At 41.6% G+C, this 27,906-nt stretch overlaps 1 protein-coding gene across 1 annotated transcript in view; it reads left to right on the plus strand.

Moving 5' to 3' along the window:
• Positions 1-13,253: 13,253 nt before the first annotated feature.
• The window catches only part of CDS1 (CDP-diacylglycerol synthase 1), a 61,994-nt gene continuing 47,341 nt past the window's right edge, over positions 13,254-27,906 (plus strand). Inside the window, exon 1 of the mRNA XM_036243898.1 lies at positions 13,254-13,599. Within this exon, the coding sequence (XP_036099791.1) occupies positions 13,483-13,599 (117 nt within the window). The 5' untranslated portion in view covers positions 13,254-13,482. The remainder of the gene's footprint in view (positions 13,600-27,906) is intronic.

Raw genomic sequence — 27,906 nt, forward strand, 5'->3', positions numbered from 1 at the left:
AGATAAGAAACCCCTATGCTCATAGCAGCATTATTTACAATAACCAAGATATGGAAACAACCCAAGTACTCATCAGTAGATGAGTAGATAGAGAAGATGTGGTAATATATGCAATAGAATATTACTCAGCCATAAAAAACAAAACAAAATCTTATCATTTGCAACAACATGGATGAACCTAGAGGGTACTAACTATGCTGAGTGAAGTAAGTCAGACAAAGATAAATACCAGATGATTTCACTTTATCTGGAATCTAAAGAACAAAAGAAATGAGCAAACAAGGTTCAAACAGACTCAGAGAGAGAACAAGCTGATGGTTGCCAGATAGGAGGGGTTGGGGGACTGGGTGAAAAAGGTAAAGGGATTAAAAAGTACAAATTTATAGCTGCAAAACAGTCACAGGGATATAAAGTACAGTATAAGGGATATGGTCAAGGATATTGAGATAACTATGTATAATGACAAGTGGGTACTAGAATAATCAGGGGAATCACTTAGTAAATTATACAGCTGTATGCTGTGCACCTGAAACTAATATAAAATGTATTGAATGTTAAATGAATAAATATAAAAAATTAATAAAATAATACCATAAATGATTCATTTATAAGGCAATAATTGTGGGGGGCAGTGTACACGTGCATGGGTGTGTATTCATGTACATGTTTATTTGGACAAATTTTGATTTCTTAATATTCAGTTTGGATTGGTACATAGAAGAACACCTACAAAGTATATTCTAGAATTGAACAGTCAGAAAATATAGACTAAAAACAAAATTAAAGAACCATGTTGGATTTATTATGAAATAGAGAATATTAATTAATTAATTTATTTATTTATTTATTTTTAATCCTCACCCGAGGTCATTTTTGCATCTATCTTCAGATAGAGTGAGAGTGAGAGAGGGGGGAAGAGAGAGAGAGAAACATCGATGTGAGAGAGACATATCGAGTGGTTACCACCCACATGACCCCAATCGCGGCCAAGGACAACTGCAACCGAGGTACGTGCCCTTAACGGGAACTGAACCTAGGACTCTCTGGTCCACAGGCCTTCGCTCTAACCGCTGAGCCAAACCAGCCAGGGCTTTATTTTAAAAGAGTAAATGAACTGGTACAAAGCCTAAATCCTACCTATGAATAAAAAACAGGAAAGCTACTTTAAAAGGTGTTTTTATGGAATGTACAAGGGAGTCTAAGATGGTCATTCAGAGAAGGTTCGTGAAGTGAATCATTCTGGCCTGGCTGGTGTGGCTCAGTGATTGAGCATCCACCCATGCACCAAGAGGTCGCTGGTTCTATTCACGGTCGGGGCACTTGCCCAGGTTGTGGGTCGATCCCCAGTCGGGACACATGCCCAGGTTGTGGGTCGATTGCAGGAGGCGGCCAATCGATGTTCTCTCTCATTGATGTTTCTATCTCTCTCCCTCTCCCTTCCCCTCTCTCTAAAAATCAATAAAGAAAAAAAAAGTGAATTATTCTGAGTAGAAAAATGACCAGTAGTTATGCTGTGTAGCACATCCAGACAGACATCCAGTCCACTAGTTCAGTTGCTTTGGGATAAGTAGGACTGGTTGTTTTTGAAACGTGGAGATATAAATTTTAAAAATTCTTGGCATGGAAAACAAGTGGGTAGATGGTAAATTACAATTTATCAAATTACTGTAAGCTTTTAACTGATGGGTATTTGTGACATGTTTTTTGCAAAGCTTCTACAACCGTGAGAACAGTTTCATAAAAAGCTCAAATTGATTTGTATTTCAATGTCTTCAGATTTTTACTCATACTTTACAAATATGCATAATCAAATGTAAGCATGTTAAACAAGACTATAATTGCTGAGTATTTTGACCAGTACCTGTTCTTAAAATATTTGTTCTCCATTAAAAGATGAAAATTAAACTTTTGCAAATATATATTCACATGCTTTGAAAGTTAGTGGGTATACCTTGCCTTTCATTAATCAATGTTGGGTTTTACACATAGCGTATATGGTAAAGAAAATAGCATCTGAGAATATTTTAAGCTCTATGAGAGCAGGGACCTGCCTGTTTTTTTCACTGATAAGAGAGGTGGGCAAGCCCCGGTTGGTTTGGCTCAGCAGTTAGAGCATCAGCCCTCGGACCAAAGAATCTTAGGTTTGATTCTGGTTAAGGGCATGTACCTCGGTTGCAGTTCAGTCCCTGGCCCTGGTTGGCATCGCGCAGGACAAAACCAATTGATGGGTCTCTCTCACATCGATGTTTCTCTTTCTCTCTCTCCCTCCCTCCCTCCCAGTCTCTCTGAAAATAAATGGAAAAAATATCCTTGGGTGAGGATTAAAAAAAAGAGAGAAAGAGGTGTGCTTTAGCACTAACCTGCCTGAATTTCATTGTGCTACTGACACTTTTTAAGAATGTGATGGATGAGTTATTCAACTTCTCCTTGCATATTCAGATGGGTGACTTTGCAGATCACCCATTTTACAAATGATTACTGACGTTTCTACTTGTAAGAGTTCTGTGAGACTAGTGACTAACAGGCAGAGCACTTGGAACAGTGATGACACAAAGGTTAGCTACCGTTCTCCACAGCTGCATCTGCAATCAGACTTTAAGTATTTGTGGGCTGAATACACACATGACCAAGAACCTAGTCTTGTTTTTTATTTATTAATGGGTATAAACTCTACAGCAATTCTATGGTGCTGACATACAATAAGCACTCATTGCTGTCAAAATATATAAAGATATTGGATCTGCCAGAGTAAAAGATGCCTTAATTAGAAAAATCACACATAAGCACATACTATTCTATCAATCACAGCCGCTTCTGATTAGATGTCTTTAATAATTTTCTAGACAAGAAAAAGGGCCTGAAGTTAGTGGAGGACTACAGACAGTGAGAAAGTGGGTAACTCAGTAGACAATTAGGCTACATCAAGACATAAACCAATCATTTAAAAGTAAAAAGGAGAGGTTTTGGAGGGACTTAATAGTTTTTTTTTTTACTTATTTATTTGACTTAAATACACTTGAAAATCATAGAATTGACACTACTTTTCAATTAGATAGAGGTTTAGCCAGTGAATGCTCGAATTCAGTGTGAAACCAGATAGCTATGAGCACCCTGGACTCAAATTACAGTACAAACCAAATTTCCTTTAGTGTTAGCTACAGCTTCATGCTCCATTCCCTGGGGAATGTGGGCATCCTATCTCCTCATAGCATCAGAGTACTCAGGAGGTCTGGTTTGTATCTTCAGGTGAGTTCAAATGGGACAGATTCAAGGAGCCCTCATTCACTGCTGGTGGGACTGTAAACTGGCACAGCCACTATGGAAAACAGTACGGAGACTCCTCAAAAGATTGAAACTAGAATTACCATATGGCCCAGAAATTTCTCTTCTGGGTATCTACCCAAATGGGACAGATTCTCAGAGGCAACATTTTGTACCATTTCTTATTTTGTATCATTGAATTACTGGGTTGAATGCACTTAAATTATTAAGTCAAAAACAAAAACAAAACAAAACAAAAGATTATCTGAATTCAGTCTCTGGTACAGTTGCCACATAAAATATAGGCTGCCTAATTAAATTTCAATTCCAGAGAAACAGTGAATATTTATTTTTATATTAGTATGTTCCAAATATTGCATGGGACATATACTAAAAAAATTATTTGTTGTTTATTTGAAATTCAAATGTAACCGGGTATCTGTATTCTTATTTGCTAAATCTGACCACCCTACATTCTGCTCATAATAAACCCATAAACTTTCACTGTAACCACTGTTGACAAGCATTCTGTGCACAAGGATGATGAGGGGGCAGAATGGGATATAGTCAGTCCTTCAGTACACTGGCTTCCAATTAATCCTCATTTTCAGCTCAAGTCTCATTCTCCATCCCGACATCTGGCATATTATTAAATAAAAAGTATATTGTACAATGTTATATAGTATATATATATATATATATATATATATATATATATTGCATATATACGTACATATGTATACAGGGGCATAAAAAACGATCTGAAAGGAAGTCCAAAAAACAGTCAACAGTGGTTATTTCTAAGGAAATTAGTACATTTCCAAGAAGAAGGAAAGAAGATTTTATGTCACTATACACTCTAGATAATACTGTTTTGTTTAACTTTTAAACTTTGAATACATATTCATGTGTCACTTGTAACTAAGTGTGTGTGTGTGTGTACACAGATAAAAAAATAAATCCATATTTGGGAATTTCAGTTGGTTCTTATTTCTGAATCTCATGAAATGCTTAGTACAGTGTTCTGACATTGTAAGTACTCAATAAATATTTGTTACATAAACATAAATATCTCTTGAATGAAAACAGACACTGCTATTCAGTATAATTTCCAAAATTCATGAGTCATGAATCTCATGCAAATATAAAGTGAACATATGTTACAGATTTTATAAACACATTAATTAATGAGGGAGCCAGAAAGAAATTAAAATTAGTTCTCTTGGAATTTTGACTTAAAATGATTTATATTCTCTATGAAATAAAATTCATTAACATTGTATCAGTCTTCCACAAATTAACTTTCATCCCTAGAGTTGTAAAATACCTACCTGATCAAAGACAATTGCTATAGACTGAATGTTTGTGTTCTCCCCAAATTCATATGCAGAAACCCTACCCCCGAAAATGTGATGGTATTAGGAGGTGGGGCCTTTGGGAGGTGATTCGGATTAGATGAGTTCATCTAATGAAAGAGTCTGTCTCCTCTCTCTGCTCTCTGCCATGTGCACATACAAGGAGAATTCAGCAGACTACAGCCCGAGAGAGGCCCTCACAAGAACTCGACCACGCCAGCATCCTGCTCTTGGACTTCCAGCCCCAGAACTGTGAGAAAGAAATGTCTGTTGTTCATAAGCCACCCAGTCTATGGTATGTTTGTTATGGCAGCCTGAGCTGACAAAGACAACAATCAAGGGCACACCCCTCTCCAGTGTCAGATAATGGCCAGCTAGACTGCTAGGGAGTGCCCAACACGCACTGCAAGGACAGCCAGGAATCTCTTTTGCTCATTTCCGAAATGTGTCAGTTTCTCCTGACACTGCTCTGTTAGCAATCATCTGTTTTCTTGGTGTTTTGAAACACTTATGAATCTCTTTTCTAAAATATGTCAATGATTTGATAGTTTGAGTAATTTCTTTATTCACATCCATGCAGATTGATACCATTCATGCATTCTCTTGACAGGGTCTGTAAGATAAGTCAAAGCTCTGCATTACAAAAAAGTCTCAGTGTCCTTATAGAGAGTGTTTTCAGTGCACCAGCAATCTCCTCCTTAAATATACTAAAAATAATTTGGCAAAACCCAGTTTGTAAGTCATTTTGGCATTTGTTCCCTAATACAAGGGTACAGTATTTACAGTCTCAGTGGTATATCTGTGTCGCCAGGTTTGTTGACAAAAACAAAAACAAAAACACACAGTGCAGTATTAGGTTTTTCTTAAGCATCCTAAGTTAGCAACCACTCCTGATCCGCCCAAAGACACACTAGTAGGTTTTCTGTTCTAGGCTCCTCCCAACTGCCTGGAGGCCGCACCAAAGACAACAGTCCCTTTTCACTTCCGCACATCAATCCATCTCAGTTCAACACAGAGAAATGTGTAAGATACAAAATGATCAAGGCATACGTTTTGTTGTTAACAGGATGGATGAGATTAACCTCTCTAATATGGATGAGAGTAATCTCTGTGATAATTTGGGATATTTATATTTATTTGAGGAGCAAATCGATTACATCTGTTAAAATGTGTGTCCAGGATTTCTTCCATCTAAGTTTTCATGCTGTGACTTTAACCAACTTTACTGTTCTTAGCAAGCATGACTTTCTGTGTTCCTTAAGTTTATACAGTGTGGCCATAAACATTTTTGTAAGTAATAGCTGAAGTGGCATGACAACTGAGATAAATATCAAACTAGTATCAATCATAAACAATCATCTATCACAAGACCACCAGGAAGTGTGGCTCCTGGGTGTACTGTATTCTTTGTCCCTCTGTCTTATCAATAGTTGTATCTAAGTTATACTGTAACTGTAACAGGGGTCTGTCAGTGGGGAATAATCTGCACAGGTTGCTGGGTTATCTGTCTGCACTGACCCTACATCCTGTAAGTAAATTACCCTATAATAAATTATGTTATACTCTATGGAGTTGCCTGCATAGTTTTTCAGTCTTAAACTACCTTCTTGTCATGGTGACCCCTACACCTTTGCTCCATGGTCAGATACATATATAGTTACACAGGGGTGGGCAAAATAGGTTTACAGTTGTTTGTATGGAAAAAGACGTGTAGGTTATGATTATAACAATGCAAAATTAAACTCTGTGTTTTGCACTCACAACTGTAAGCCTACTTTTGCCCACTCCTGTATTTTTAATAGAAAGGTCACTAATCCCTTTACTAAAAAGAAAAAAAATAGCCCTGGCCAGTTGCTCAGTGGTTAGAGCATCAGCCCGTGGACCAATGATTCGTGGGTTCAATTCTGGTGAAAGGCATGCACCTCCGTTGCACTTCATCCCCCGGCCTGATTAGGGTCGTGCGGGAAGCAACCAGTCGATGTGTCCCTCTTATGTCGATGTTTCTCTCTCTCTCCCTCTCTTCCTCTCTCTCCCTCCCACTCTATCTGAACAAAAAAAAAGGAAAACTATCCCTGGGTAAGGATTAGAAAAAGAAAAAATACATCTAATTGGGACCATCGGGAAAAATCTAAGACATGTAATCTTCCTAACCAACAATAGTCAATCCTTAGAGAGCTATACTTCATTGACTCAATTAAACCATCATTTAAAAAATGCACCATTGTGGTATGTACTGCTAAGAAAAATAAAATGGTCAATAAAATATGACAATGTTTCTTATCACATCAACTGTCAAGCACACTAAGATTTCAGAGAGGTTAAAATGTAAATAAAAATGGTGTCTTTTAAGAGAAGAAATATGGTATTTGCTATGTCTTCCAACAGACATGAACTATAGCTTTTATTTCTCTGATCAGTAAGGCTTTTTTCACAGAGAGATTTTTATGGCTGTGTTGCATCTTATATCGCCATTGTTAAAGTATAAGCAAACGAGTTTGTGAAGAAAAACCTCAGTGGAAAAAGGTCTGCAATGGCAACTGTGGCACAGCGGCTGGCATCCCCACAGTGATGGTGCAAGCCGTGGTGGCCTGACCAATGGGTCCAGCAATGGTGGCCTCAGTTGGCTAGTTCAGGGGTGACTTTGATTATGGTCCTGGCTGCAGCATAACCACTGTTTCTACCAGTTTTCTGTTCTAGGTTCTACATCTTTCCCAAGAGTTCTGTGAGCTTCTTATCATCCCTTGAACAAATTCCTTGTCTGCCTAAGTCAGCCAGACTTGCATCTAAAAACCTTGACTGAGCCCTGTCTGCTTTGGCTCAGCAGTTAGAGCATCTGCCCTCAAACCAAAGAGTTGCGGGTTTGATTCTGGTCAAGGGAGGCAACCAGTTGATGTGTCGCTTTCGCATCGATGTTTCTCTCTCTCTCTCCCTCCCACCCTGTCTAAAAATAGATGGAAAGATATCCTCAAGTAAGAATTTTAAAAAAGTAAAAATCTTGACTGATACCTCTGGGTTTCAGCAATTTGTTAAGCAGAGATAATTGATATCATCTGAAGTAAATAGCGGTTCAGCATTTCTAAGGATAATTACCAATCTCTTCCAGGTCTCTAAAATGACCACTTTCCAAAAAATATAAATCCAGGAATACTCAACATTAACAAAATAGTTGAGCCATTCAGCACCAAAAGCACATATATACCCTTCTTTTAGATACAATTTATAAAGTTATTGAAGGAATAAATGACCTATTTTACAAAAGAATTAAATTACCAAAGTACAATTTGCTAAGAGTTACTATGATTCGATGGAGAAGCTAGAAATAAAAAGAATTCTGTAGTCATCCTATCATATACAAGATGCACAGTAGTAATGGATTCCAGTTGATAATAGGGAATGCCAATTTCATGCATCTTACTACCACCAGCAAAAATTAATTAATTTGATTGGCTGATGATTTCTTTGTTCTTATTTGCAAAGTTGCCCTATCCCAATTCATAACTGCAGAGCAATGTTAGCATATCCTTTTTTCTTCAAAGTCTTGTGGGGTGTTGCAGCTTCAGTGAGTGTAGAAGCTGAATATGGTACTCTTAAGAAATGCAGCTTTCAATAATATAAATGGTAATAATTATAACACTTGCATGGTGTATCACTATGACCAGGCGCTGTTCTAACTTTTTGTTGCTGTTGTTTGTTTTTAAATCCTCACCTGAGGATATTTTTTTTTTCATTTATCTTCAGATACAGTGGGAGAGAGAGAGAAAGAAATAAAACGAGAAACACTGATGAGAGAGACACATCTACTGGTTGCCTCCCAAAGTACCCCGGGGAACCAAACTGCAACCAAGGTACATGCCCTTGATCCGAATCGAACCCGTGACTCTTTGGTCTGCGGGCTAATGCTCCAACAGCCAAACAGGCCAGGGTCAGTCCTAAGTATTTTATGTATATTAACCTTAATCTTCATAAGAATTCTAGGAGATAATAGTATTACCCTTTATCCTCATTTTAGACCGAGGACCCTGTGGCACAGGGTTAAGTTACTTGACTGATGGCACCAGCCAGTAGGTGGCAGAACAGGGGCTTGAACTCAGGTTGGCTCCAGAATTCCTGTGTTTAGCTGTGACCACAAGCTGTCCCCTCTTAAAAGTTACTTGTTTTTACTCCTACCTTTTTGCAGTACATAGTAGACCTGGCAGAATTTGAAGTAGAAAAATGTAGGTTTCAATCTTAAATTTCCTCTGCAAACCTGGTCAGTTTACATACTGAAGCTTAGATTATTTTTCTTTGCAAAATGGAAATAGTAATATTTATCCTGCCTACCTCCTAGGTTGCTGAGTAGAATAAATAAAGCAACCTATGTGAAAGCGCTTTGTAAAGAGTTATCAGTTAGGATGTAGCTTCAGCTCTGTGTGATGAAATGTCCCATATCCTAAACTGGGTCACAGCTAGAAGATGGTGGAGCTTGGGCTTGAACCCAGGGTTGCCCACATACGAAACCTGTGCTTCTAACACCACCACCGCACTCACTCCGCTGAGATTTGGTTACTGTAATACTTGATGGTACACCATTTTTTCCTGGGCAGTTTCATTAAAAAGAATGTAAACATAAGTTGTCCTTCAAGAATTTCCCACAAAATGTTTGGCTGGTAGGCCTAAATCAGAAATTCCTACTTCCGACTCACAAACTGAACTAACGGAGCACCAGAGAAAGGTAGGTCAAGCGACAAAATCTATTACGTGGATGTCCAAGCAACCGGAAACACTTGGCGGAGGAAGATTTCTTCTTACCCTGGCAAGCTTGGGGACATTCCAGTCAGGCGCCTTTGAGACTCTGGTGTGGAAAGCAGCTCAAATTCCTCCCCCCCCCCCAAAAGAGACATGTTTATCAGTTTGGGAACACTCCGAGGGTACTCGGGGAAGAGAAAGATAACGGGGCTTCTCCATGTCATATACAGTGATACCTCGGTTCTCGAACGCCTCGGATTTCGACCAAATCAGTATTCGACCAGGAGATTCGAGAAACTTTTGTCTTGGAATCCGAACAAATATTTGGAACTCGAACTTCCGAGATGAGCCGAGTTGAGCCGAATGGCGTTCATTCGGCCCAGCGCGCCTTGCTTGCGTCATCAGTGTGAGTGCAGAGAGAGTCACGCTTTGTGGAGAGAGTCACGCTTTACACTGAATTGAACCCTTAGACATACTGTACATTTTTATTTCTTGTTGAGACTTATGTTTTTCTACATATTATATACAAATTAGGCCAGTAAATAGGCATTTTCTGGGGCTTGGAACGAATTAATCCAGTTTCCATTATTTCCTATTGGGTTTCATTGCTTCGGTTCTTGAACAATTTGGTTCTCGACCGTCCTCCTGGAACGAATTATGTTCGAGAACCGAGGTATCACTGTACTTACTACTTCAAGTAAGGGCTCTCCGTCTTTGGGTAAAAGAGAAAGTAAAAAAAAAAAAAAACAAACTAAAAGAAAAACCATATAAATAAATGTTAGCATTCTCCCTCTTTCCCCTCTAGCAAATCCCTCGCTAAGATTTATAAATCACTGCAATATCGCTAAAGTAGAAAATCTAGAAATCAACCATTAAGTATTGGCCAAGTGTCTCCTATATGATTAGACCATGCGTCAGCCTGGGGTTAGCGGATTCCATGCTTGTAAAACTAACAGGTAAGGTCTTAGAAAGCATTACAAGTCAGATTTTGTGTCACTAAACATAAATGTGATAAACTTCAAGAATGTAAATTCCCCGAATAAAGAAAAAGAAAAAAAAAGTAGATGAAAATGAAAAAGAAAAAAGACATAGAGAAAGTCTGAGCACACAGAGCCCACTCAGGCAGATGTGGTTAACTATACAACATATCTTAAGGAAAATGTGCAAGTCATTACCTGAACCTACTTTTTTTTTTTTATTAATTAATTTTTGTTACAGATGTTTCTCCTTTCCCCCCCACTGATTCCCCCCTCCCTCTCCCTCCCTGCCCTGTCCCCAGTTTGTTGTCCATATCCACTGTTCATGCATACATGCATATAAATTCTGTGATTTATCTCTCCCCCACCACCCCCTCTTCTGGGGATTGTCAGTCTGTACCCCACTTCCACATCTCTGGGACTACCCCATTCCTCAGCCTTGAACCTCCTTTTAATACATATTAATATCAATCTCTGTTCACGTAAAGTAAAAAATGAAGACATGCCCTGGCCGGTTTGGCTCAGCAGTTGGAGTGTCGGTCTGCAGACCAGAGAGTCCTGGGTTCAGTTCCTGCTAGGGGCACAAACCAACCAACCAAACAAACAAACAGAAAAATGAAGACAGTGAGCACCTAATACAGACCTTTTAATTAAAAAATCACAAATACTCTACACCTTTCCCTGGTTATGCTATATCTCTGCCATTTATCCATTTCCCCATTTGCTTCTTCATGAGTTGACTATATGAGGCACTATGAAGGTGAATAAACTGTGGTACCTGCTGTCTGGGCTCAGTGTAAACACTTGATGAGTGGCAATAACTATCATGGAGAAGACAGGAAGAAATTATCATCTCAGCTGAAATACAGGAAGTAGGCATAGCCTAAGGTAGGGTGAGGTAAAGTAGTTGACCACTCTGTTTTGGCAGTCTCTGCTCTGGTCCCCCTTTGCCTGGGTCAGGGAGTACTAGCTGTTCTGCCATGCACTTAAGTCCTCAGTTGTTCCCCTTTGCCACTTCTCACACTATCTTTTGTTCTTCTACAGCAAATGAAAGAAAGTCAAAGGAGCTATTGTGTTGATTAGGGGAAGGAGACAGAGGAAACCATTCTGGCACATTGCTATGCTAGGTCCCCTTTTCTTTAGGCATGGGGGGGGGGAAGGTCTAGCTTCTGATAAAGTGAGACTTTTGTTGCAGAGTCATGTGTGAGCAGTAAGGGACCAGAAAAGCCATCCTCCTTACTTTCCATTTTATAGCTGGGGGACATTAAGGCTTAATAACTTACCTAAGGCCACTCAGCCAATAGTGGCGTTGGTGGGACTGGAACTCAGACTTAACTTCCACAAAGGTTAGAATGGACCAGTGGAACACTCCTAATGCCCTCTTTTGCTAGGTGGGGTGAGGGAGCCAGAGATGGAAATTCCACTTCTACCTTCAGCAACCACTTTAAACTTATGTTCGGGACAATGAGGCAGTCCTTAATTTTTGGTCCTTAAAGAATAATTGATTAACCTACTCATCCCACAGTCTTTTGTTTCTTAAGGCAAACCACACCAAGACCATCGCTCAAAGGACCTATATTTTCATGTCTTTTACCATTTTTGTTACTCTTTCCATAAAAGTGACTCGTTTCTCTATATCCTTTTGAAAATGTGGTGACTCAATCTGAACCTAGAGCTTTCAAGATTTGTTTTGGTGAAGTAAAACGATGTCTTTATGCTCTGCCTTTCAATGCATACTACTTTGACTTTTGTTTTTGTTTGTTATTAAATTTTTTTAAAAAATCTTATTTTCAATGTGTCAGTAAGGACTTAGAGATATTTATATTATTAATTTAGTTCTCTTCTTTGTCTCCTTCTTCTTTCCATTTGTCAGCTTTTCACTAATGACCAGGTGGCAGATACATGGCAAGAAAAGTAATCACCTTCTAACGGGATTTGGAATAGAATTAAGGCATATCTTGGGCCCTTCCTGTTCCAGTTTAGCAGCCCAAGGTCCATGACTGTTCACAGATTAGCTGGTTGGCAACTGCACCCCACAGTATCTCAGGGGCTGGATTCTCTTTTCGGCCCCTAGGCAGTGAATTTTGTGAGATTTAGTACTAGAGTTTATCAAAGACAGAGCTTGGGTTTGTGATTGAAACTGGCCAACCCAGCCCAGGACGCCCAGTGAGGCAAATGCATCTCTTATTTTCAAGGTGATGACACTGGTCTAGAATGCCTCAAGGTCAACGAGTCCATCCTGCCAGACTAGCTCCTGCTTCGGGACGCCTCTGAACTTCTGACACGCCTCCGTGTGCTAAGCTGATGCGGCGGTGGTCATTTGAAGGGGTATTGCTGAGTGCTGTCCATAGCCAGCAGGCGGCTTCAGTCTTACCACTTGTTCGGTGACAAGTCCACAAGTTCTCACCCCTCACATCCAGGCACGTAGCTCGTCCCTCCTCCACCTCTCTCGTCCTTTCCTCTAGCCGGCCCAGCTCGCACCTTTTCTCAATGCTCCCACCTGTGTGCATGCAGAGATGGGGCGGAGCCATGGAGGCTCGTGACGTCATTCCTGGGAGGGGGAGGCGGGGCTGTGGGAACCGCAGTGCAGCGCAGAGGGGCGGGGCGGGGAGGGGCTTACGGCGCGTGACCTGGCTGCGGGAGGCCGGAACCCGGAGAAAGGTGTAGGGGGGCCGGGACAAGCAGAGTCCGGAGGCGGGGCAGGGAGTGGCGGGGCCCAGGCGGCGGGCGCCCGGCTTAGCTCTAAATCGGGTCACGCTTCCTTCTTCCCTCCCCGCTCCTTCTTCTCTTCTCACCTGGGCCTCTGCGTGGGGACGCGCACCTGGCAACCAGTGGCCGCGCTCCGCCGCGTCTCCGCCTTCCCTGCTCGGGCCGGGCGCCCCGAGCTGCCCGCACGCACCGGAGCCCGGCCCCGGCCCCCGCGCCCGCCCGCTCCCCTCCGCCGCACTCGCTGGAGGCGGCCTCGAGCGCTCGCTCGTTGATGCCGTTTTGGGGGTGACCTGGCGCGGCGGCCGCGCCTCCGTGGTGGAGGCGTGTTAGTGGCCGCGGCTCTGCTGGACGTGGAGTGCGCTGCTGCCGGGTGAAGGGAGGCCAGCCGGCGAGACCCCGTGCGCAGTTCGGGTTTCGGGGCGCTGGAGGCCGCCACGGCCGCACGGAAGCGGGAGATGTTGGAGCTGAGGCACCGGGGAGGCTGCCCCGGCCCCGGGGGAGCATTGGCGCCGCCGCCCCGCGAGGGAGTGGCGGCTGGCGGCGACCACGAAACCGAGAGCACCAGTGACAAAGTAAGGAGAGGCGCACACCCACGCCGCGGCCGGGTCCTGGCTTGGGCGGGACACCTGGGAACAAGGGTGGGGTCCACGGAATGCAGGTGGAGCTGTGGGCTCTCGCTGCGCCTTCGCCCGGCCTGGATTATTTCCCCGCTGCTAGAGTGGGGGAGAACCCGGACCCCACGGATGGTGCGTTTGACCGCGGCCGCTGCTGGGTCATTCAACTCGACTACAATTTAGTTTCTTTCATTCCCGTCGCTCGCCCTCCCTGGGGTCTGGGGCCGACGCTAGTATCTCGATGGGACCCGCAGGCACCTTAGGAGCAGCTTAGCCGCCACCTCACACCTCTTCTCGGTGAAGAAACAAAGTTAGTGAGGGCTAAACTTAAGACAAACACCTGGGGTTCTAACATGTTATTGGATCCCGACGCCGGAGGCTTGGCTTCTCGCGCTCCCACATCAGCACTTTCGTTTCCTCTGCCCTTTTTCAGTGGGATAGATTTTGGAGGTATAAGAGTATCTTACACGTGACACTGTTGAATCCTCCTGTTTTGAGTCCACGGCAGGCACTGTAGTTCTTCTGTCTACCAGTAGATTTCATTTGACCTGACAGGAGGCTACTTGAGGACTTTTAACTCCTATTTTTATGGATTACCCTTGCTTCACATTAAGAATAAGTAGATATAATACCATTATTCTACTGAACGGTAGAAAGAGTCAAAGTTTAGGTTATTTGTTAATGCAGTGGTGAAGGTAGGAATTTGGGGGAAGAAACAAACGCTGTGTTATGACCTTTTAGACTGGATGGTTTAGATAATTGGGCCAGAGAATAGATGTTTTATAAAATCTTCTGTTAATAAAATTTTATTTTATTTTAGAAGCTCAAAGCACTTACACTATTCCTAGAAGCATTCTTTCTTGGAAGCAGGTATTGCAGTTTGAATTACAGAAGTGAAGTGTATTCCCCAAGGTCAAGTTAGTGGCCTTTTGGAACTAGAACCTGTCTCCTGATTCCCTTTCTTCTGGTTTGTACTGTTGCTGAGACTCACTGGCAGTTCTGATTTGGTGAGGGTTCCACCTGGAACTTGATGTTGATGAACTTGACATAATCCAAGTCACAAAGCCCTGTTAAGAACATATCACATGATATCATGAAATAATTAATTCAACAGTGTTTTCAGGACTGAAGCTTTGGAATCAATGAGAGAACGTCTCCTTTATTTATTTTTCCCTACCTTTGATAGCTGGGAATTAAATAGAGTCTGTAAGAGAACATATGTGGCAAGGAATTACACAAAATATTACAGTTGCCAGCGTTTGAAGGTTGATGTTACAAAGCTAGAAACAGTGGGCTGTGAGAATAGTCTTTGTGGAAACTGCCTTGGAAACTAGACCAAAAATAGAATTAATTAGGTTGGGACTTGTTTTGCTTTAGCACTGGTAGAATCAAGGAAATACCAGCACCCCCTGTGTGGACTTCCTCAACTAGAAGAAGCTAACAAGATTTTAATAAGAGAAAACGTGTTCAGGAAGCCATGCATAAAATGCATTTTGAAGTAATTTAGTTTCTTAACACCCTAATGTGTTTAAAATGGAAACTGTTTCTATGGTTTGATTGAACTCTTTAGAACTGTTGTCTCTGTAACTAGGTTACCTCACCATTTATTTATTTATTTATTTATTTACGCTGCACTTGGTTTTCATTCACATATACCCAGCTGTATTTTGTTTTCTGAGAGTAGACGTTGCCATATGTAACCTCTTGAGATTTCTTAGAGAGGATGAACATATTCAGACTGTGACTCAAATATTGCTATGCTTATCACAAGGAACTCTTGTCTTGGCAAGCTCTGAGACATTGAACTCTATCCTCTGTCCTTTCTTATCAGGGTGTACATTGGAATGCACCTGTATTTCCAGGTCAAGGGCTATTTTAAAATCAGTTTGCACATCAGAGACTGGTTAATATTTGGTCCAATTAAGTTCTTTAAGTGCTTCCTCTGCTCAGGTTGTGGTAAAGGCAAAACACTTGGGGAATTAATGAAAGAAGTGGGGGAGTTGCCTTATAGTCTGCGATTATAGTACACTCCCATGTCTTTTCATAGTGGTGTTATTAACATTGGCGCTCTCATTGTTTAGGACCTGGAGACAGCTCAGAGAAGCTCTGTGCTCAGGAGAATTAGCAAGTGAAAAGTGCTGTTTACCTGCAGGGGATGTTCCCTGTGTTAAATGCTGGAGAAATACTTGAGAGATGACAAGACCATCCCTGCAAGGACCCCCCCCCCCAAAAAAAAAATATATGAGTTAGATTTATTAGAAGTCTGAACAAGGTCCATTATACACATCAAGGGCATAGTTGGACTCACATGGAGACAGCAGGAAAATCTTTAAAGAAGAGGTGAGGATTGAGCTTGGAATTGAAAGATGCCTGGGGACTCACCAGGTGGATAGGTGTTGGGGAAGTACATTCTAGGCAAAAAGCTGCTGCTTGAGTCAGCATTCTTAGCCCAGGGCTGTGAAATTAGTTTGGTAATCTTGGAGCATATACTGTGAATTCTTGAGAGTTGGGGTTTGGAGCGGTGGGAGCTTGAGAGTCTTGAGAGGGAGGTTAGGCTTTATTCCATGGACTTTGGGAAGCCGCTGAAAAGTGTTTACAAAGGCATTAGCTTATCATTCAGCAGCAGTCTGGAAAAAGTGTTGGAAGAGGGAGAGACCTGCCATAGAGAAACCAGGTAATGGAGTATTACAAGTGCTATGGATATGAAATGATGAGGGCTTGGAATGAGTCTAGTAGGGGCTGGGGAGAAAGGAGGTATAAAATTTAGATAATGCTGATAGGACCTAAACTAGGTGATCAGTGTAAGACGAATAAAAGAAGAGCATGTCAGGAGACAAGTTGTAATCCACAACTTAAGAGTATTTTAGAAAAAAAGCAAAAATTATTGGGAAGTTTTGCAGAGTAGAAGCAAGCACGAGTGAGTTGGTTGGACAGGGTGTATCATCACTCTGTAAATAGGTGGTTCAAGGTGGTGGTGGAAACTGAAATAAAAGGTCACGTGTGGAAATATCAACTTCTGAGTAGGATTGAGAGGGGAGAGAACCGAAGACAGAGTCCTGGGAGGTGTCTGTGTTTAGAGGAGGGTTGGAGATGTAGGGAAAGAACCAAGCTTATGAGGTCCTGGGAGCTAGGGGAGGGGATGTCATGAATAGTATTTAGTAATGAGGGTGAGGCGTAGAACACTGAGTTGAGCAAAGACCTTAGTAGATGCCAGGTTTTAAGTTGAGGAATGTGAGAGGTGAAATAACTGGTAGTTATTGTCAAGAAGTTCCAACAAAGGGAAAGGAAGGATAGTGGCTAGAGAGGATGGGAGGATCAAGTGAAAATGTCCTTTTTCCTGGGAGGGAAGATTGGCATTTGTGTGAAAGAAGTCAAGAGGAAGTGAAGATGCTGATGTGGATGGGCAGGCCCTAGAGAAAAGAAAGTAGACATTGTGTGGAAAACACAGATGATTGGGGTATCCAAGAAAAGGAATGAAGGGATGGGGGGGGTGCAGAGACATTTCGAAAAGCAGGAGAGGGAAGATCAAAGTGTTTGATGCTTTCAATTTTCTCAGTAAAGTGGGGGTCTCAGAATCATAGAAGTGCAAGGGATCTTAGAAACAGAGTAGTTCAAGCCTATATATTTAAAAATCATAAGCTTGCTGTAGAGTATAGTTGCTGTTGCCCAAGATGACCTAGAACAAGTGGCTGAGCTGGAACTAGAACGCATCTCTGAGGGGACACAGTTGGAGTGTTATTTTAGGGAGTGTGATATGAAATGACCAAGAGGCAACTAACTGCTAACTCAGTAGCAGTAATAGTCATAACAGCTGATGCTTGTAGTGATTTAGAATTCACAGAGTGCTTTAACATCTTACTTTATTCGCTCCTCAGGACAACTCTATGTTTTAGGAGTATCCCCCATTTAATAGCTGAAAATAAGAAAGTCACTGGAAGTGATTTCGACCTGGGAATGCCAAGTCAAGGAGTCAGTGAGGCTGGGACTGAAGTGGTTGACCACACAGTGGGGTGGGCAGGGATGTGGACTGAAGCCCAAAGTGGGTTATTGAAACTCTAGATGGTTCTAGGGGCCTGAGCAATTGCAGGTGAAGCCCAAACCTGATTTACAGGACCAGAGTGGGAGGAGAGGGAGTGCACATGGAAGTTGTGGCTGGTGAAAGGGAAGCACACATTGCAAGTGTCCCTGGTGTGCCTGTATGTGGGGTTGCTGTTTTGATACAGATTTTGGGTTGTGAAGTTGAGGGTGAAAGAATCTGAAAGTCATCCTGGCTGGTGTGACACAGTGGTTGAGCCTCGACCCATGCACCAATAGGTCGCGGGTTCGATTCCTGGTCAGGGCACATGCCCAGGTTGTGGGCCAAATCCCCAGTGGGGGGCAGGCAGGAGGCGGCCAATCGATGTTCTCTCTCATCAATGTTTCTATCGCTTGCTCCCCTCCCTTCTTCTCTCTAAAAAAATCAATAAAGAAAAAAAATAAATAAAAAGAATCTGAAAGTCAGTTAATTTCTCTCCTTCCCTATTTGAGATGTTTGTAGTTTTCTTTCATAAACACGCTACTATTTTTAAAATAAACTTCTAATTTTTGAACATGTGTTTCTGTAAATTCTTCATTTTGGAACACTTCACTGTGGGTTGACTTGGTGTCACTTATAGGTGTAATAAATACTTTATATTTTTATATAAACCTCGGACATTAATAAAATACTAATCTTTAGATCTAGACTCCTAGAATATCATTTTGGCCGATACTCCTGAATTGTTGATCGATTGTTAATATTACCACTAATTAATTTTCCATAGTTCTTTTGTCATTTGCAGCATATTCATTTTATTATTTGACATGTTTTGAATGCTGGCTCCCCAGACATTGCCACAGACTGATAAGACAAGCCTGTGGCTTTGTGCAGTGAGGGAGAACAAACACCTCCACAGAGCTTTGGCAGAGACGTGGAGGGAGAAGGGCAAGGTTGGGTTTCACTGAGAATTGGAATAAAATTCTTGGGTCTTTCAGTGAGGAGGCTTGCTTAGCATTGGTTAAGGGTCCTAATGTAGTGGTTTTGGATTGGTGGCAATAGCCAGGCAAGGATTTTGAGTCTTTGGAGGAAAGTTGGTTGTTGCTACTTCCCATAAGAGTTGATGAGTCTTTCACAAGTTCTTTGATGAACCATGAGCTCCAGAGCAGATCTCCAGGGATCATAAAGTTATGCTAAGAAATCAGTCAAATTCTAAAGTCCTGTTAATTTAGGCAGTAAGCTATGTGAGGGTAGGTAGTTTCTCAACTTTTAAAAATATAAACCAATCAGAGAAAAACAAATACCACATGATCTCACGTATTTGTGCAATATAATGAACAGGAAAAGCTGATGAACAAAATAGACCCAGAGACATAGAAAGGAGTACTGTTCAGACTGACAAACTTGGTGTGTGTGTGCGTGTGTATGGGGGGCAATAAGATAAACCAAAGAACTTATATGCATGTATGTATAACCAATGGACACAGACCACAATGCTGGGGGTTGGGGAGGGGATAGAGAGGAGGGTATCTGGGGGGAAAAAGGAGAAACATCTTGTAACAAAAATAAATTGATTAATATAATTAATAAATTGTAACAAAAATAAAATTAATTTGTTAATAAAATGTAATAATGATTTTGGTATTAGGAAAAAAAATAAAATATATTTTATGTTATACTTGAGACTTCTAAATAATATTCTGGTGTTACCACATGAGTTTTTACTTACTATTTGTGATCTTGACTTTAAACAGTATATTTTTTAAAACTTTGAGAATTTTACCATAGGATGCCATCAGCTATATCAATCTTTGGGTGCAGTGGACTTTTTGATGCAAGCAACATTTTGTTTTTCATAAATGGAGTAGGGAGAAGTGGGATTATTTATTAAATTTTTTAAATTGATTTTAGAGAGAGAGGAAGGAAGAGAGGGGGAGAGAGAGAAACATCAATGAGAGAGAGCATTGATTGGCCACCTCCTGCATGCCCCTCTACTGGGGATTTGGCCTACTACCTGGGAATGTGCCCTGACCAGGAATGGAACCAATGGCTTCTTGGTACATAGGTCAACACTCAACCACTGAGCCACATCGGCCGGGCAGAAGTGGGACAGTTTAAAGTGGTTACTCCAGAAAACTCTCCCGTAAAGAAAAATTATAAATATTTTGTATTTATATGTATACTTATTTTTTTTTGCATTTTTGTTGAACAGATATTCACATGTTTTTTTCATGGTTAGCATAGCCAAATACCAAGGTTGTGTGTGTGTGTGTTTTCTTTAACTATTCTGTGTTTGGGACGTCTTTTTTTTAATGCACATTTTAATTGAGTAGAAGGAAAATGGGTCATATAGGACTTGCCATTTTCTGTGAGGCTTGGCTTGGTTCTGTGCATTCAGTAAATGCTTGTTGGGTGCCTGTTGTGTTTGAAGTTCTGATTGAATGTTACCTTTTTTTGTGGCTCTTTCTTCATTTGAGAAAAGGGGTTAGGCCAGGATTTGTTTGTTGTTCAACAGCTAATAGAAGGACATACTAATATCTTGCATTGTGGACCTTAACTGCATGGTGTAAAGCAAAGAAATATTAACTTACATGGATAAAAGTCTTTTAAAAGAAAGGGTTTATTAGGCCATTGTTAGCAAGAAAAAGGGAGACTAGTCTTGGGGCATGGAGCCTAAACCACCACAGCATGGCTAGGTAGAAAAGAACATATCCAACCGTGTCCATGGTCTGGGAGTTTGCAAGCGTTTTTATGCATCTCCCGGGGAAGGGGAGGAAGGAGGCAGTCTGACAGAATTTACCTGCGCTGTAGGCTACGCGGAGGGAGAAGGAAGCTGACGGACGAGCCCCGGGACAGGCGCAGTTAGGGAGGCCCACGTGTGAACAAGAGGAGCAGGCTCCTGTTCACGGTGCCTGGACAGGTAATCTGGAAATAGCCACCTGGACGTTAATCCAAAATTGCAGCAGACACACGGCAAGGTGAACAGTCTGTCAGAGCTCTGGTCCACGGCTGTTAACAAGCTAACTGTTCTGTCTCCATGTCTCCCTCTCCGGTCACTGTAATTTTAACTTTGAACATCTCATAATTTTCTTCTTGTCAATGGAATAAAGATAATAAACTAGTTTATATTTTGTAAAATACAGGTCCATAATACCAATTTAAATCTCTTTAGCAATTGTGTAGACTAGGGAAATAGCCTTAGTTTACACCTGAGAAAAAGGTTTGAAAACTGTTGATGTAAGAAACGTCTAAACCTGTAAGAATTTTTATGAGTTTATTTGAGCCAAACCGATGACAATTGTTGTAAGGGGGTAACATGAAATTCACTGGTGATAGATAAGGGAGGTCGGGGGTTGGGGGGGTAGCACAGAGGGAAAATCTCCGGGATTGGACAAAAACTAAAATGAAAAGACACGTACTTTTTTTTACATTGGTGGGTAGAGGATAGTTAACAGTTAATAATTAACAGGACACCAGTAACAGTGAGGAGGTTCTGTGATCTACTCTGGTGGGAGATTGTGTCCTGAGGGGTCGAGAAAAAGGAAATGACCCTGACATTCCAAAGGTATATTAACATAGATGCAAAAAGACAATAGACAGGCTCAGTTAAGGTAAAGACTGATTTTTGTCGCCCTGGCTGTTTTGGCTCAGCGGTTAGAGCATTGGCCTGCGGGCCAGGGAGACCCGGGTTCGGTTCCCGCTAAGGGCGCGTACCTCGGTTGCAGTTTGTCCCTGTCCCTGGTTGGATCGTGTGGGTGGCAACCACTTGATGTGTCCCTTTCACGTCAATGTTTCTCTCTCTCTCTCTCTCTCCCTCCCACTCTATCTGAACAAAATATCAAAAAATTTCCTCGGGTAAGGATAAAAAAGGACTGATTTTTGTCAAATAATATACTGGCCTAGGACAGGACTATCTGCCATGACTGGCTTATAGTTAGGAAGTCAGACCTTCCTGTGTGGTTACTTTAGGTCTCTGAGTTGGTAAGGCCTTCATGCAGGCCTCCCCTGCGTGGTCACGCTTAGTATGTGGTCTCTCTTTGTCCACAAAACCTAGGAATTCCTTTCCCAGGGTCACACAGTATTGAGAGCTGGGATTGACCTCAGATTTTCTGATTAAAATGATGTAAAGGAGAAATTAGGTATGTGGTACTAAATTTATAAAATTAATTAAAATATTTACTTAGGATTTTTTTTTTTTAACTGTTAAATGCTTTGTGTGATTTTTTAAAACTATTTTTGCCTTTCCGAATTTGGCTAGAAACTTAGCTGAAAAGGTGTAATTCTGTGATTTCAGGTATTCGGATTTAAATCAAACAAAGCCGATGCTAGTATTCCCTTGCTTGTTTTGCTTGTTTTACGATTGATTAGGAAAAGAAATCGTTAGTTTTTATTTTATAGGTGTTCATACTTGGATTCGTTTAGTTGGGGGACACCTGAGGACCTAGTTAATGAGACTGATGTCCCATTTTGAAGGGACGCCAGCAAAGCAGAGGAACTAATTCCATTAATGACCGATTGGGCTGTTGATTATTCGTGAGGTATGCCAAGTTCAGTTATCTTTCCAAATGTTTACTTATTTTCTTACCCACAAGGAGAGGTCAGAGTTATTTTTTACGTCATATCTTTGAATGTTTGCTTAAGACTCCGTGAGAACCACCAAGATTTTAAGCTTTCTTTTACACAGAAGCCTGGAGTGCACAGGACGGGAGACACCAGCGACCGGTGCAGTGTGAGGAGCTCACCCCTGTGGACATGCAAAGCTGCTTTTTTGCCAACGCGGTGGCTGGGAAAGCAGTGCTGTTGATCTTCAGCTTCCTGGCTCTGCTGGCAATTCCCTTTTATTTGCCAGGACCCGTGGCCAGCTGTGTAAGAGCTCTGTGTGCGGCCAAGAAGCCAATCTGCCTGTCACCTGGCTGGCTCAGGTGGGGCCAGACACTTTGGTGGTTAAGGTTGGGCTCACTGCCCCCTTTCTATTCCAAGGAGGGTATTTGAGCACAGTGTGGTGCTGTGGACCAGCAGATGTTTATTAAGCTTTACCTGAAGCTTAGCTTTTTACCTTGAAATACAGAAATCGAGACCTAGGAAACAAAATTAGACTCACATCTCTTTCAAGGTTTTGGTTTTTATTTCATTTTCCCCACCCTACTGTGTTTATACATGAACTGTCTGTGAGTTGAGGCTATAAACATGTCTGGGACACCACTTATGTAGAGTTCATTGTACTCCTGGAATTCTGCATGTGGTAGTATTGCTGTTAATAAATATGGAATCAGTACAAAAGGATCATGATACAAGGAACCCCTCAGGCACCTAGGTAATCACAGGTTGAATTTTATTCCCAAGATTTTCTTCTCTCTCTTGATAGGTTTATAACATATTTGTATCTCCAAACAATTTATTGATAGCCTTTGAATGTTTTTCTGAGCTTTTTACTATAAAAGTTTTCAATAACATAGAAGAGTTAAAAGGTTAGTGCAATGACTACATCCAGCACTTAGATTTAAGAACTGTGAAGAATTTGCCAAATTTCCTTTATTGTGCCCCCCCACACACACACATTTTGTTGGTGAACCATTTGAAAATAAGTTGCAGACCTCATGGCCCTTCACTCCTGTTATTAAATCATGCATCTTAAAGACGTTCTATGGAACCACAGTGCCATTATCATATCTAAAAAGAATTAATAGCAACTTCCTTATTTACAAATAATCTATATTTTGATTTTCCCTATTGGTGGCAAAACGTCTGTTGGAGATTCCTTCCTCTCCCCCAAACTGAGATCCAGTCAAAGTCCACACACTGCAGGTTTAATCATTCTTCGTTCATTGTTTTTCCTGAAGGGAGGCCAGGCAGAAGAGCAGTAAGCATTATTTCTCTTCGCCCTGCGAAAGCAATGTCCCTGTGGAGAACCCAGCTTCATAAAACCTCAGATAAAATGCAGTTTTTGATGACAGTAATATTTCACAATTGAATATAACTTTTCAAATTTCTAAGTTTTTTTTGTATTATCCCATGGATTTTGCCTTCAGGGATCTTTCTTCCTAATAGGGAATTTAACACTTACATAAATGAATCCATTAGACTCAGTACAATTTTAATGTATCAGAGAATTGGATGTCACTGGGGGAAGATCAAAAGGAGTCCCAAGAAAGGCGTATGGTTTAGACTGACAAACCTTGGGGGGGTGGTGGTAATGAGATAAACCAAAGCACTTATATGCATGTAGGCATAACCAATGGACATAGACAACAATGCTTGTGTGTGTGTGTGTGTGTGTGTGTGCGTGCGCACGCGCGCACGCGCGTGCAAGGGGGGTAGGGGGAGGGTGTCAGGGGAAAAAGGAGAAACATCTGTAACAAAAATAAATTAATAATAAAAAAGAAATGCTTGCGTCGACCCATGCACCAAGAGGTCTCCAGTTCGATTCCCAGTGAGGGCACATGCCCATGTTGTGGGCCTGATCCCCAGTGGGGGGCGTGCAGGAGGCGGCCAATCAATGTTTCTATCTCTCTCCCTCACCCTTTCTCTTGCTAAAAATCAATAAAGACAAAAAATTAAACTTAAAAAAAGAGAAAGAAATGGTGGAGAAAAAAGGAGTCCAAAATGTAGGAAAGTCATAAAACAGGCCTTGACATCAGATAGGTTATGAGTATTGTAGAAAGCATTAAGGATTGGCAAAACATAGTAAGAACGGTGATGTCATAGATTGGGAGAATCAGCCTGACTCCACTTGGGGTAGAGAGATGACTGGTCATCACTTACTTGGCTTATACTCACCCAGCTCCTGGTTGCAGGGGTGACCGTGGTGGGTGAGACTCTGGTGGGTGAGCTAGAAACCGAAATCTGTGGCAGAGGCAGGCTGCTTGAGGGGCATGCAGGAGATGCGCAGACTGGGTGCAGGGGCTCTGATTTAGTGTCCGATCGCTGCTATAACAAATCACCACAAACTTACTGTCTTACAGTTATGGAGGTCGGAAGCCCAAAATGGGTCTCATTGGGCCCAAATCAAGATGTTGGCAGGGCTGTGTTCCTTCTGGGGCTCTAGGGGAAAATTTATTTCCCTGTGTTTTCTAGCTCCTAGAGGCTGCCTGCCTGCCATGGCTCGTGGCCCCTTCCTTCATCTTCACAGGCGGCATCATTCCACCTCCACATCTGTCGTCACTTCTCTGACCCTCCTATCTTCTCTTTCACGTTTAAGGACCCAGTGATTACATTAAAGTAACCTGGATAGTACAGTATAATCACCCCATCTCAAGGTCAGCTGATTAGCAAACTTAGTTCCATGTTACTTTAATTCCCTGCATCATGACATAACATAGTCACAGATTTCCTGATTATAACATGGACACCCTGGGGGCCAGGGATGCTTATGCTGCTTATGACAGGCTCCCTGAAGAAGGATTTTCTAGAAGGGATATCTAAGCTGAGACCTTCAGGATAAACCCTAGCCAGCAAAGCCAGGCTCCGTGGAGAAAGAGTGTTACCAACTGTCACATGTAGAGAGGTTAAGATACAGTGTTTTCACTCTGGGGATGCAGAGTTCAGTTCTGCAGAGGAAGGTGTGGCAGGGTGGGCGAGCCCAGAGCCCTGGCTGGAGAGGAAGAGGAGGCTGGGCAGTGGGAAGCCCCCAGAAGATTTTAAATGGATAGTTGACTAATCTGGTTTGCCTTTTACTAAGGCATTTTATGTGCTGTGGATGCACATTGGGTTTCTTGGAGCATCCACTACATGGTGTAACTCCTGATTGGAACAGTATGGTGGTGCACTGGACCGTCCGATCACCTCTTTCCACTGTGGGGAATAGAACAGGGCTGCAGAGAAAATCCCAGAGGACCAATATTTTCCTTCTCATTTCAGATTTGGAAAAGATAAGAGGCTTTATCAATCATAATCAGTAAGCAAAGGATAGGACCATAGAGCTGATCCCTGAGATAATCAGATTTCTATCAATAGAAATTAATTATGAATTCCATCATCACAGAGGTCTTGAAGACTCATGCACCCCATTCTTGGTTTACATGTCAACTCACTAGTTAATAAATCAGCTTAATCCCCCTCTCCAGCATTGACAGAGTTCTGTCTTCTGTTCACTTCCTGTCCTGGGAGAAAGAGAAAGAATCTGTGTGTTTTTGGAAACAAAGAAGGAATGGAGAGAAAATGCTGGGATCGGGAATATAACCTAGTGTGCAAGTAAGAACTGTTTAGCTTCCAGATTTTTATTAATTAATTTATTTAATCCTCACCCAAGGCCCTGGCCGGTTTGGCTCAGTGGTTAGAGCGCCCACCTGCGGTCCGGAAAGACCCGGGTTCGGTTCCCACTAAGGGCATGTACCTTGGTTGCAGTTTGTCCCCGGCCCTGGTTGGTCGTGCGGGTGGCAGCCACTCGATGTGTCCCTTCACATCGATGTTTCTCTCTCTCTCTCTTCCTCTCTCTCCCTCCCACTCTGTCTGTACAAAAAATGGAAAAATGTCCTCGGGTGAGGATAAAAAAAAAATAATAATAATCCTCACCCAAGGATCACTTTTCCATTGATTTTTAGATAGAGTGGGAGGGAGGAAGAGAGAAACATCGATGTGAGAGACACATTGATTGATTGGGGCCTGGGATTGAACCTGCAACCAAGGTACATGCCCTTCACCAGGAATTGAACCCACAACTCTTTTGTCTTTGGGCTGATGCTCTAACCACTGAGTCAAGCCAGCCAGGGCAGCTTCAAGATTTTTAAAAGGCCTCTGTCTTTTAGATCTAGAGCTATGTGTCACTGGAGGGTTTTCTTTTGCTTGGTTGCAGTTTTAATGTTGAACTAAGGGATCAGTGTGAACCTCATGGACACAATGGGGGAGCTGACCCTAGTTGTCTGACTCACTTTTGAGGGGACTCAAGTATAAAAGGAGTGGAAAGTGCGAATGATATGATATATTATCCTTTGTTGAATTCTAAATCACTGCTTACCTTCATTAGTTAGAGACTTTTCTTTGGAGCCATCACCTTGAATGGCCTGGAGCCCATGGCCACGTTCCTGTCTTTTCAGTGTCTGATATGGGGAAGCACCTTCTTTCTCTCTCCATGACCACTGGCTTCTGTCCCTCTTTGGAAGTCAATATGAGTTATAAATGACTTGTACTCAATTGACCATACACTGTGCAATTTGATGTTTTGACGTATGGAAACACTCCTGAATTCATCACTACAATCAAGCTAATAAACATACCCATCACCACCAAAAGTTTGCTCTGCCCTTTTTTCTCCTCACTCCCAGATAACCATCCATCTGCTTTCTGGCACTATAGATGAGTTTGTATTTTCTAGACTTCTATATAAATGAAGTACTATGCATACATGTGTGCATATACACATATATTTATATATACACTATATGTACATTTTGTCTGACTTCTTACTCAGCACTATTAGTTTGACATTCATCCACATTGTTGCATGCATCAATAATTCACTAGTTTCTATTGCTGTGTGGTATTCCATTGTACAAATGTAGCCCAATTTGCCCTGTTCCCTGTTGAATATTTGAGTTGTTTCCAGTTTGGAGCTATTACAAATAAAGCATCCGTGAATGTTCGTGTACTGTCTTTGTGTGGATATTTACTTTCGTTTCTCTTGGACAAATAGGAATGGAATGACTGGGTCATATGGTGGATGTATGTTTAACTTATTAAGAAACTGCCAAACTGTCTTCCAAAGTGGTGGTTCTATTTTACATTCCCACCAACAGTGTGAAAGAGTTCCAATTTTTCCACACCTTCATCAACACTTGGTATGTTTAGATTTTAAATTTTAGCCATGCTAATAGATGTGTGGTAGTATCTTCATGTGGTTTTGTTTTGCGTTTCCCTAATAATTAATGATGTTACACATTTTTTGATGTGCTTATTTGCCCAATGTATGTTGCCTTTGCTGAGATGTCTGTTCAGATATTTTACCCATGTATTCTATTTGAGTTATTTTCTTATTGAATTTTAGAGTTCTTCTGTTTTCTAGATGCAAGACCTTTATTTGATGTGATTTGCAAATATTTTTTCCCAGTCCATGGCTCATTTTCTCATTCTCTTAACAGTGTCATTTGAAAAGCAGAAAATTTTAATTTCGATGAGCTATCAATTTTTTGTCTTATGGATCATTCTTTTGTTGTTATATTTAAGAAATCTCTGCCTAATCCAAAGTTGCAGAGATTTTATAGAAGTTTTATTATTTTATGTATATGCCTACATATATTTTGAATTAATTTTTGTAA

The sequence above is a fragment of the Molossus molossus genome, unplaced genomic scaffold, assembly GCF_014108415.1.
Source record: "Molossus molossus isolate mMolMol1 unplaced genomic scaffold, mMolMol1.p scaffold_m16_p_1, whole genome shotgun sequence".
NCBI classification, from domain to species: domain Eukaryota; kingdom Metazoa; phylum Chordata; class Mammalia; order Chiroptera; family Molossidae; genus Molossus; species Molossus molossus.